The 12,592-nt window shown below is 44.4% G+C and overlaps 1 protein-coding gene across 3 annotated transcripts; it reads right to left on the bottom strand.

Annotated features, from left to right (window-relative positions):
- Positions 1-423: 423 nt before the first annotated feature.
- Positions 424-9,300, bottom strand: ZBTB18 (zinc finger and BTB domain containing 18). 3 transcript variants are annotated; one of them, XM_040263597.1, is made up of 3 exons: positions 8,898-8,984; positions 6,496-6,579; positions 424-4,128 (listed from the first exon to the last, which is right to left on the bottom strand). In XM_040263597.1, exons 2-3 carry the CDS (start codon positions 6,506-6,508, stop codon positions 2,546-2,548), a joined length of 1,596 nt encoding a protein of 531 aa, XP_040119531.1. In that variant the 5' UTR covers positions 6,509-6,579; positions 8,898-8,984; the 3' UTR covers positions 424-2,545. The 3 variants fall into 3 exon arrangements, with proteins under 3 accessions (XP_040119531.1, XP_040119532.1, XP_040119533.1); XM_040263598.1 differs by lacking the exons at positions 6,496-6,579; positions 8,898-8,984 and adding an exon at positions 9,282-9,300; XM_040263599.1 differs by lacking the exon at positions 6,496-6,579 and having other exon boundaries at positions 8,900-8,918.
- Positions 9,301-12,592: the final 3,292 nt, after the last annotated feature.

Below are 12,592 nucleotides of genomic sequence, written 5' to 3'. Positions count from 1 at the left end.
CCTGCTAATTCAATTGCCTAAAATTCCAGTCATTAGCCAAGCAGTTTTCCAAATTAAGACATCCGGTCTCCTACAATTTTCCACTTAAGCCAGAACATAGAAAAATAGATTTGACCAATCAACTTATGGGGTATGGATTACTTATGGGGTAGTTGTACAGTGTATTATGAAAAATCTATGCTGCCATCTTCACGTTCCTGATCCAGGTTGTAGAAAATGGGTCACATTTTTTTTAAACATGCATTTAGTATCTTCTTAAATGACTAGAAGCAAAATGTCTGAACACTTCTATCTGAGTGATTTAAAGTAATCTAATAATTCATAAACTCTGAATAGAATTAATATTAAAAATAAAGATGCCATGTATGATACATATTTAGGATCTATATAGTACATAATCACAATTTTGAAAACACACAAAAATTCTCAGTTCATATAATTTATTGCAGTTAGCACACAGTTTAAAAATTCACCAACACACCAATAGTACAAAACTAAACAGCATTATAAGTTATTCCCCCCTCAGGAAAATAAAACATACTATGATTGTCAAAGCTAGATGTCAGTCTAAGTTTTAGAACAAAGGAAGAATGTGAAACTAATAAAAGGAAAAAGCAATCACTCACAATGACCACAAAAAGAAAATCCAAAAGAAAGTCCGTTTTCTCACAGACATTGATTGTCTTCTCTAAATTAATAAAAATTATCTTAACATAAACTGTACTTTAAAAAAACTAGAAACTCTTCAAGTAACTAAAGATAATGCTCCAAGGCCATTTTCACAGCTTTTTTTGTTTGTTTGTTTGCTTTAAATGCCATTACAGCCAAATTAACACACATTTGACCAAATATTTCCAAAACAGTCCAGCAACACACAATGGAGTTTTCCATTCAGTATCTTAAGCACAAAAATAGGCTATGTTTACAGTAGTTAAGGCGATCAAATTTTAAACAAAAGCAATTTAAAAAAAAAAAAAAAGGGAAAAACAGCAAACGTTTTCCATGCTACTCCCATAGACCTTATTTGTAAGTGCAAGACAGGAAAACAAACACTGTGCAAAATGCTTTTGCCCTGTGTGCTGGTCATTAAAACCACACGTTGGGCTGCAGCCTCTGCTGCCGCTGATACACATAGTCTACTAACCCCCTTCCCCGTGTCAATCAAGGCAGTCCAGTCCATTCAGCCTGGGGCTTTTTCAGTCCATAGAATCTTTTCATGAGTTGGGGGTGTGGGGGGTATGGGGGAGGGGATGGGGGGGTAAGGGATGGAGGGAGGAAGGGAGGGGAAAGGAAGGAGAGAAAAAGAAAAGGGGAGAAAAAAAAAGAGAATGACCTATTGTCAATTTGTGCAGTAGTTACTCTAAAAACGCTCAACTGGGTAAATGTGTACATCTAAACTTTGAGCTGGCCTGGGTTTTGTGCAATTAGAAGTTTTGTTATAAATGCACACTGCACATGCAGATCTTTAAGCCATTTGTAAACATTTATATTTTCCTTGTTATGTAGCGAAGTTATCAATTTGCAGCTTAAGTTTTTATTCAGCTTAACAGTTTCAACTTAAAGACAGTGGGAAAGTCAATTTAAATTATATAAAATAAAAATAAAAACAGTGCATTAACGTTCTTCATAACACCAGGTTTTTTTTTTTCAAATGGTGCTATTTCTCTAAGGAAATTAAATAATTTTAAACTCACTCGTTAAAGTTATACAATGCAAACAAAGACAAAAAATATATTGAAACTCATGCATTTCTGTAGCGTTAATATTTACTTTTCAAGACTCAACTAAGAGCATCAACACAACCTGTCAAGTCCTTTGACACCCCCCCCAGCCCATGTAATCAATTACAGTATACAATAACAGTAATTCACATTTTTCAACACACAGTTCAACACTGCTGAAGCTGCAATATCCTTTTTCATCCCAAGCAAACCTTCACAAAGACAGCGTCCCAGTGATCCCAGTGTACTTTCAGAATTTCTCTCATTGGGAACCGTCAGAAAACCAGAAGTTGCCACAGAAAGTTTTAAGTCAACTGCTTGTTTAAAAATAGATAATCCAGCATTTCAGAAATTTTCCATTTGGGTCTAAAAGCATTCAGGTTTCCAACAGCCAGAAAAGATTCATGCAATTTGAGACATATAAAGAGGCTAATAAAACTGGAGGGAATTTCTACCTTAAAAAAAAGAAAAAGTGGGAAAAAGGAGAGAGCTCAAAAGACACCGCAGTGCTGACAAAACAGACCCTATGAAAGCATTTTGTGATAGGACGATTTGTTTCAAAGGTTCTTATTGGCTTACTTCCCCTACCCCCTCGAAAGAAAGGAAGAAAAAAACACCTCTCTATTCTCCGACTTGCTCTAAAGTTTCTTTAATCAGGATGCTAAATTAGTGAGATTCTCATGCTATTCTAAAGTGCAAAAACAAGTTAATATCCCAACCTTTCAGTTCCAGGAAACGAGACTGCTTTTAGACCGTACCACAACTATATAGAGATCTATTTATATATAGGTATATATATATTATTTATATATATATATATAAAATTATTTCCAGAGTTCTTGAGAGCTATCTTCTAAGGTCCAGTCTCTGACCGCGGGCAGGCTCAGCGCCTCGCTTTTGACCGACAAGGAGTTCACCAACTCACAGTGGAACTTGCGGATGTGCCGGTACAGGTCCCCGGACTGCGTGAACCTGCGCTCACACCACTTGCAGGCGTGCGGCTTCTCGCGCGTGTGCACCACGGCGTGGCGGCTCAGGTTGTGCGAGTACTGGAAGCTCTTGCCGCACTGAGTGCACGTGTAGGGCTTCTCGCCCGAGTGAGTCCTCTCGTGGCGCTTCAGGGTGTACATGCAGGAGAACGTCTTCCCGCAGAGCGAGCAGGTGGGCACGTTGACGTCGGCGGCCGGCTTGCTGCGCAGGCCGTCCTGCTCGCGGAAGTGCGTGCTCAGGTGGATCTGCAGGATGTGCGGGCTGGGGAAGACCTTGTTGCACAGGGGGCACATGAAGATCTGGCCGGCCGGGCTCAGGATGTTGGAGACGTAGGGCAGCAGGCTGCTCTCCATGCCGCCCTCCACCTGGACCCGCTCGCTCTCGGGGGTCATCATCTCGTCGTCGCTGGCTTTGTCCTCCCGCTCCAGCTCCCTCAGGACCGAGTCCTCCCTCAGAGGAGCCAGATGGGCCGGCTCATACTGTACCCTGTTATTAGTGCTCACACTCTCTTTCACAGTGCTATGTTCCATGTCATAGTCATTAGTGCCAACATCACTCTCATCACAGGAAGCCTCTTTCTCCACCTTCACCTGCACCAGGTTGCTTCTCAGCACGTCCTGTGAAGAGAAATAAGAGCTGTTCAGATTTTCAACTCCTGAAAGGCTGGACTTGACAGACAGGTCCAGCACACAGTCAACATCTGCCGAATCCCTCACGGAGGTGACAGACCTCTGGGACAAAGACTCTGTTGAACTGCAGGGGCTGGCTACTGTTTTTCCAGCTGCTGTGGCGTGTGGCTCTGCCTCTCCGCCAGCCTGGGGGATGCCTGCTGAGTCCGAGGGCAATCGCATCCACATGTTCCCAGGCTCGGCCGCCAAGTCCCTTTTGCTGGGCAAGATGTTCAGTTTTTCATCTTCCCCTTCATCTTCATCACTGGGCAAATCGCCTGCCATGTGGCTGCTGCCATCCGAGAGGCTCTCGACTTTGTCCGAACAACTTGAAGCATCTTCTTCCTTTTTGGTGCTGTCTGCCTCGGTGGTGGCTTTCTCTTTCAGCTTCTTTTTGCAGACTTTGACAATGTCATACATGTGGAGATAACTGGCAGCTGCTAGCACGTCTTCAATGGGCAAGTCTTTGAACTGGAGTTTCCCTTCATACATGAATTCAAGCAGGAGAGCGAAGGCTGGGGCTGTAACAATGTCGCTGTTCAGATGAACAATGTCTCTTTTGTCCAGCTGGTCCTTGTAAAAGAGGTGGAAATACATGCTGCATGAAGCCAGTACAGCTCGGTGCGCTCGGAACTGGGCATCTCCCACCAGAACAGTGCAGTCACAAAGAAAACCCTGATGTCTCTGCTCGCTCAGACACTGCAGCAAATGTCTACTATGGTCTGGAAACTCCATACTGTCTTCATAACCTGTGAAGAGAGAAATTTCTCATGAGAGTCTGGTTAGGAACAACTTTTCAATGCTCTAGTCCCCACTTAAAAAAAAAAAAAAAAATCAGCTTGGGCCTCGGAGGTACATGTCCCTGAATTTTAATCAGGCTTATGACCCAAGCACTACCAAATCACACACACACACACAAAACCAAGTGTGAGAAGAAAAATGTACGCTTTCGAAACTTCTTACTCCAGCCAAGCAGTCTCTGATGCATCTCCACCTTCCCTGAACTTTTAGTCAAGTTTTAAAAGTCTTCATTTCAATACAGTCTTACTGAGAGGACGAATTTAGGTCTCTTTCAGAAGAAATTTAACTAACTCTAATCATCAAATTATGTCCTACAAAACCTACAAAATAGTTTTATTTTCAAAGGGAACAACTCAAATAATGAACAAAGAAAAGTCGCAAACACATTCTGGAAGATTCAGAAAACTTGTTCAACCATCCTGTTTTATTACTTTTGATACCTGACTGCACTTAGAAAGCACGATTTAAACACACACATTTGGCTGAATCAAGGGGAAAAAAAAAGAAATCACATAATTAGTCCAGAAATCAGCAAACAACTTACTTTTAAAGTCAGAGTGTTAAAACAACAAAAGCCTTGTGTATAAAAACAGATGTTAATGCCTTAAGATTTGCAGGTATAGCACACATGTACGAGATCAGAAGGAACTACACCAACAGATGGAAAAGATCATCCTTACTACGAACAAATCCAAATTTTTTTTTTATGAATTGAGAAAAGAAATGGTTGTATTTCTTTGTAAAATCTGTACATTTAGAATATTAAAAACCAGAAGGGCTTTATTTAACTGCAAATTCTCATCTAAACTTTGATCTGTTGCATAGCAAAATGAGTTCTATATTAAAATTAATACAAACTTTTAAATAAAGGCATATTACATTTAAATGAAACTCAAAAGCTGTACAGGTTCGACATAACCAAAAAAAGCCTTGCTAGTAAAAGAGAAACTATTTTTTTTTTAACTCTGCCATACCTCAGTCTACAGAAAATACTTTGTTTCAACATAACTTGATATATTCTGTTTTCCCAATAGCCTTTATTCTTTCAAATGTGCATCGTTGCCCTTAGTTTCTGGTGAAAAAGGGTAAAATGGAGGGTGGGGAGACGCAGATGTACAAAGGGTCAAAATTCAACTGCAAAATTCAACTCCTTAAAAATAAAGAAAGCCCGACTTCCCCTTTCCTATGACTAGAAGCAAGGTTCCACATCAACCAGCTCTAAAAGTGCATTTGGGGAATGGATACATATTAATTTAGCATTTAAAAATTACTTCCCTGCTGCTTCTACACTTTGCCCAAGATGGACTAAAACTTTCAGCCTAACCCAATACATTCTGCAAGATGCCACTGCTAGAATAAACCAAGATTTACAATACAATCACTTTAAGTGCCCCACAGCTAACATCAATCCTAATCCTTGAGAGGGCTAAAAATAAAGATTGGAGGGCAGCTCACAAGGTAGCCGTGATCAAATTAGGAGGCTGAGAGGACAGAGAGGGACGAAGAAGGAAGCTTATAAACATCTGATCCAGCTGACTGTGGCCATATGGCAGCTGCTGCCCAGATAAAGAGATTAAGAATAGAGGAGTGCGATTACAGCTGTCTGGCCAATTCAGGCAGCTCAAATCTACAAGTTCTAAATTAGTCGCTAACACAAAAACTCCTGCAAATAATTATCGTTATGCTGAAATAAAAGATCTCTTAAGTATATATTTGAGAGAGAAATGAGGAAACCAGTCAAACTATTCTCTTGGGGACAAAAGTTTTTTTCTTTTCTTTTGAAAAAAAAAAAACCCTTTGGTTTCAAAAGCACTACAGCTGTATGTTTCAGTAAGTAGTGCTGCTGAATGTTTTGAAGAATAAAGTTTCACAGTGGAATTAATTACACAACAATCTAGCTTCTTAACTAGAATAATCTTCTCATATAAGTTTGAATGCTGGATTCCAAACAGTTTACTGTTTCTCTCCCCCCACCCCCACCCCGACTCCAAAAGCAAAAGGAATCTAAATAGCAGTGAACAACAACAAAAAAGCATTTTAATCCGAAGTGATCTCAAAAAGAAGTATTTCAAAGCCTTTCTTAACATCTCAAAACTTGAAATATTCTGTAAAGTTCTTTACCGCTCAAGCAAAATGGGATAAAAATTAAAACTAAACAAGCCCAAGACTTTCAATGCCAATAAGATGTTCATTTAATACTCAATTCCACATTTTACTCCTAAACTGGATTAGAAAAGTAATGTGATTTTTTTTTAATTAAATATACAAAACACCAAAACAGAAATATGCTCAATCTAATCTCTTGCTACTCCTACCTTTAGGACACATAAACCTGATTAAGTCTTTTCCTCTGAGTCTCGCTGGCTCCAGGTCTGTTACATCGGTGGAAAAAAAGCAGACTGAGAGAGACAGATGCAAAGTGGAGATGATGTTAGAGAGGAATGAGATACCTTCTCCACCACAGATCCGCACACACTAACTCCCTGTCTGTGTGTTAGAATAAAAGGCTGAGGGATGGCAGGCTGTCAGCTGCTCTGACATCATGTTCAGATGGAAATGCTACCTCCAGCTGTGCTCCTTTTAATGCCATATGCTACTCCTCTACACTCCTGCCACCAGCTTTTTCTTAGGAGAACTTTTCTCTTCTGTTAGTATAAACAAAATACTTCAAAGTCTCCCTTTTTTCCCCCCAAACTTTCTAACAGAAGAAATTGAAAAACTCAGCATATGGAGTTCTACTGTATTTATGGAATAGCAACACTTCTGTCTTAAGTTGGTGGACTGGCTTACATACTGACAGCACACTCTTGCCACGGTGCTATTCAGGAAATCCAGATTCACTTTTATTCAACTCCAACATTTAGTTTCAAAGGCAGCTTAGGGATATTTTTAAACCAACCCATTTGACATCTCCAGTCCCATTTCAACATTATTACGGCACTTTAATTTCTTTTTTTCTCTGCGGAGAGAATGGTATACATGTCTCAGGATGTTGGAAGACTATTCAGAACTATGACTTCAACCTGGTTCTCATTATTTCACCCTTACATAACTACTTATCTAAAACTACCTTCTCCGTAAAATTTCTCACACTGCCAGTTAATGCAAATTTCAACTCTCAGGATCAACAAGCTGAAACTGCACTTTCTGAAATCCTGGAAAGTACTTCAATGAGACAAATTAATAAACTGGCAACCTGCTACAGCCACCTAAAATGAATGCTGCACCTGGGTATCTGATCCGACTTTCCCCTCAGAGCAGAACTCTGTCTTCCCCTTGATCTGTGTCCCATAACAATCTTTTTTTGGGTCACTCTGTAATGTTCATGATCACAAGAAAACCTTTCAGGGAGAAAGGGGGAAGGGGTGGGGACCTAGGTCTAGCAAGTTAGGAACTTTTTTAGCTACATGTGCGGGTCTTTTCGAATGGCTGAAGAAATTGTAAAGCAACCCGGGCTGGCCCGACCAGTGCCCTGAAAGGGGCTGCGACATCTGTGAATGTCAAATACGTCTGCACAGGCTCCTGTGGGGGTTAGGAACAGAAAAGGCTCTGGGGCCTGAGGCGCCAAGTGTCACAGTCCTGGTGATAACCACTCTGTTCTCATTAGAAAAACCACGGCCAAGAGTTAAAGAAAGAGTAACAAAGGCCAAGTTTCTCTCTCCCGTGCTTCTTGCTTTCCCAAAGTCACAAACCCAACTTTCTCTAACTTCGCGATGAATGACATAATTATGAATGCTTATTTCAGGAGGCACTCTTTGGAGATAAAATTCCTCAGCCACACCACCTATTCTGCACAAATGCCCTCGCCTCATTCCCATATATCAGACATTAATCACCCCATTTACCCAGTGGGGTGGGGGGTGGGGGGTGGGGGGGGCGAGTGACAGTTTAATGAGTCCCGAGCACCGCAATGGGCCAGCGACTCCCACTCCACAAATCAACCTCTTTGCGCCTCGCAGCCGCAGGTCCGGAGAGGGTTTTGTGAGGCCGGGTTTTGTTTTTCAAGGAGGTGGGGGCAGGGGTGCGGAGCAGGGAGGCGGCGGGGGTGGGGGTGGGAAGCAATGCAAATTTTTACGTAGTTGGCTGTGCATAAAACACTAGGGGAAAGAGGAAGGTTAAACCACAGGGAAGGAGGTGGAGGGCGTAGAGCCGGTGCAGCAGGAAAACACCTTAAACAACAGACAAGAAAACAGACCCGGGTCACGGCAACAACAAAAGAAAAGTCGTAAGAAGCCGGGGGAGGGTGGCTGCTATCGCTTCCCCGCCGCCACGGCGAGAGCCCCCGGCAACTGCCCTGGTCCGGGAGGGGCCTCCCCGCGGGCGCCGCCGCAGCTGCAAGGGTCCCCGGAGCCGCGGCCGTCCCGGCGCCGTGCAGCTGCACCGCTCCCAAGCCCCCGCCCCGCGCCCCCCGCCCCCGAGAGGCGCCGCCGCAGCTGCACCGGCCGGAGCGCGCCCCGCGCCGCAGCTGCACCGGCCGCACCCCGCCCGACCCGCAGCTGCGGCGGCCCGGCCCCGCACCCGGCCCCTGCTGCGGCGGTGCCCCCCGCCACCCCTAGCTCCACCCGCACAAACTAACTCCACTCGCGGGGCCCGGTCGCCCTCCCGTCTGCCCGCACTGCCCCGCCGGCCGGGGCCGCACAGCCGGCGCCCCGCCCGCCAGGGCCCCGGGCGCGGAGGGGGCGCCGGGTCGGGGCCGGGGGCCGGCGCCGGGACTCACACGGAGCGGCCCTAAGTCACCGCGTCCCCGCCGCCGCCGTGTCCTCCGCCTCCCGGCCGCCGCTGCCGCCGCTGCCGGACTTGGTGGGCTTCCTCCTCCGCGGGCCCCCCCTCCCTCCCTCCCGGCCCCCCCGCCCCCCAATCCCGGCTCCGTCGCCCGCTCCCCCTGCTCCCTCCCTCCCTCCCGCCCACCCCCTCTGGCAGTCGGAGGAGCGCGGCGGAGCGAAGAGGCCCCACTCTCAACGGCTCCCCATGGCAGCAGCCCAGCGGCGGCCGCAGCCTGCCAGACACAGCGAGGGAGCGAGCGAGCGAGGAGCGAGCGCGGAGCCCGGGCCGGGGGGCGGGCGGGCGGGGGGGGGCCAAGGGGGAGGGGCGGGGGACGCACCACGCACGCACGCGGCGGCGCCGGCCAGATGTTCCCCCCCACCACCCGCGCGCCTCCCTCCCTCCCGGCGCTGGGCTGCTGCGATTGACCGAAAGCGGCCGGACCGGGTTCCCCGCCCGCCTCCAGCACGCAGTCTCCTCCAATAGGAGGGCGGCTTTTCAGGAGGGCGGAGGCAGTGGCGGGCAATCGTCAGACTGGCAAGAGGGCCCAGCCAATGGGAAAGGCGAACTGAAGCTGCCGCTCGCGCGTGCCAATCGCAGACAGAAACTGTTGGGATGGGCGGGCCCGGGCGGGGCTGGTAGCAAGGCGGTGCAGGCGGAGTCGTCGGGCGGGCGCAGCGGCGGTGGCGGCAGCGGCGCCCCTCTGGGGGACTTGGCCGTGAGAAAGTGAAAGGAGCCCGCGGGCGGCGGCGACAGCTGCGCTGGGAGGGGCTTGTTTCCAGGCTAGGAGGCCTCGCGCGCTCTGGGCGAGCGGAGCGAGCTTTTCAGTGTGCGCCTTGACAACCGTAAATACACTTTTAAGGGAAGTGGGGCTGGGCTGCTTGAAGTTACGGAGGTATCCGCGGAGGCAGGGCGCCCGGGACACACAGGACCTAAGTCCGGCATTAGGTGGCTTCCTCTACTCTGGCTGCTGTGGGTGGCGACGCCCAGGCCCTCGTGTCCAAGAGCGCAGAGGGTAGAACTAAGGGACGTCCTCGCTCCGTCTGGCGCTGCCCCGTCAGCAGGTGCAGGTGCGCGCCGGGTTCAGCGGACGCCACTGGCTCCGACGTGCAGTTTCTGAGCGTCATTCTCAGGGCATCTTGTCACAGGCAGGGCAGAGCGCCTGTATTTCTCGCAGAACCCTCATGTCACGTGTATTGCACTGTTCCAAGTAGCCATTCCCAAGTGACCAAATTCTAGAGAACTACAGTGAAAGTAATACTTGTAGAAGCCATACCCTGATTTCTTAATTTGTACGTCTTCAAGCCACAAAATCAAAGTACGGAGGGAAGATGTAAGACTGTTGGATCGTTTCTCCCTTCCTTCAAATAAATTTTTATTCGATTCCCATTCTTTGCAATTCTTTGCAATCTGTTCTTCACGGCCACCAAGAAAAGTAGAAACTTCAAGAAGTTGAAAATCTTCTTGAGGAGGCAAGATTTACAAGTAAAAAGTTGAATAACAGGGCAGAAAATGGTTTACGAATGTAGAAAACTGCAGAGTGAGGAAGTTAGTACCCTTGTAATTGTGAAGGAAATGTGTTTATTCTTTGCTAACTGAACTGAGACTGGCAAGCCTGTTGCTAACCAACTTGCCAGGAGACCTTTCAACTGGGCAAAGTGTGCTCTCACTTTGTTCCAGGTCAGATGGGTAAACCAAGTTGAAAGTATTGTTTAGGCAATCAGACACTGAATTACTAATGAAGTAAAAAACAGGAGCACTCGGGATTCCTGAAGCTGAAATGCTATTGGAATATCCTATTAGAAACAGTGGTGATATTCTCTACTCTTTCCTCAACCTTTCATGTGCCCATGAGATTGATAACTGAGGTCAAGGCCATTCTGTGACAACCAGAGTTTTTTATTCCATGAAATGTATTCTATTTGCGCTTTTGCTGACTTCTGGATCTTTTAGTCTGTTGACAAAAGGCCAAATTTCAGTTGACTTCTTAAAAGTTAGGGAGTTTATAAATATTCTTGATAAAGGAAATACACTCAAAAAAAAAAACAGGTGGAAAGAAGTACGTGCTTTGCCAACAAACTCGGGAAAAAATTGGAAAGAAATATTTGCGTTCTCAGAGTTGTTTCTCACCTACTAAAAGTTTAAGGAAAGTAACATCTCTGGATAAAAAGACAAAGTAATTAATAGTGTCAACATATTAAATAATAAGTTCATGAGAAAATTAGAACATTAAAATTATCCACAAAAAGTTTAGAAACTCAGTTCTGTAGCATGTAAAGTCACAACTCTAACAAAAGGCTTTACAAAAGCCACCTACAGGGAGAATAATAGCCCCGGAGATGTGCAGGGGTGGACAATGATGCATGAAAAGTTATGAACATTGTTGTTTAGATTTAAGAATCGTCACTAGGATCCATTTTGAGGGCTGATGACATGTAGATTAAATAGAGATTTAAGGAAGCAAGTTTATAGACCCTCAGTTATTTAAAAGATTTTCTAAATTCATGAAATGCATGAAATATTCATACACTCAATAAAAACATTTCTGAAGTATTTATTGTGTTCAAGAAAGATACTCTGATGGGATACAGAAGACAACAAAAAAGCATGTGACATTTTCCTTAGGGTTTAAATTTAGTTGGGAAAAAAATGGCATACATGTGTAAAAATCAGAACCAATGGAAAAACTAAATAACAATATAAGATGTGAATGTCAGAGCTAAATGTGATATTAAATTTTTATAACTGTCTTGTCCCTGGTCTCTGATTGCTGTTGCATTTTCTCTGCCCTTTTTTTATATTAAAAAAAAATTTTAGGTGACATTTTTTGAAATGTCTTAAACACTATAAAAATGATACTTGTAATCATGTTTGGAAAGTCATCAGCATACCAACTGTAAATAAATAGGACTGATTTCAGAGGTATCATAATACAGAGTGATAGCTATTTTTATTGGGCACCAATTGAAACCATAGGAGGTAAGTCACACTATAAAGCACCCTTTCAAGTAAGCCCCTCAAAGTAGGGACTGTTTACTTCTATACAACAGGCTTAGCAAATTAGCAAGATACAGAGCTACTTGACAGAGTTAGAGAGCCAATAATCTTTTTTTTTTCCTCTCCTACAATGGAAAAAAAAGCAGAAAGTATATATAGCTCTAAACTATTAGAAAAATATAAAATTGCTTCCCTCTGGGGGAATCCTAGTCCTATACAATTCCAGTTAATCCACACTTTTCTGGGAGTCCTGAAATTCAAAGTAATACCAGTCAAGCTAACCACTTATGGTTACACTTCTTGTCAGAGAAAAAGATGTTATGTTTTACTAATGTGCATCTTGACTGATAACAATTTAACACTCTCAAACATTAACATACCAAATAAAATTTAATTTGATGAACATCTCCGTAAAGTGAATGTCTGATTTTTAAATGTGACCCACAGGTCAAATCTCTGGGGGGAAAAAAAAATATGTGTTCTTATTACACTGTGCAATAGGCCATGTTGAAAAGGTTATCTGTGAAGTTAACTTTTGAATATTGACTTTTTATAAGCTTCAAGTATAATTGGAATTTTTTCTTAAAAAAATAGGGAAGCAAGCATTAATAATAAAAGAACAGGTACTCCAACATGTAATGTTTTAAATATCAG

This window comes from Oryx dammah, unplaced genomic scaffold (assembly GCF_014754425.2).
Source record: "Oryx dammah isolate SB20612 unplaced genomic scaffold, SCBI_Odam_1.1 HiC_scaffold_21, whole genome shotgun sequence".
Lineage (NCBI taxonomy): Eukaryota > Metazoa > Chordata > Mammalia > Artiodactyla > Bovidae > Oryx > Oryx dammah.
Note: the sequence above shows the minus strand (reverse complement) of the source record. Positions and strands in the feature narration are given on the sequence as shown.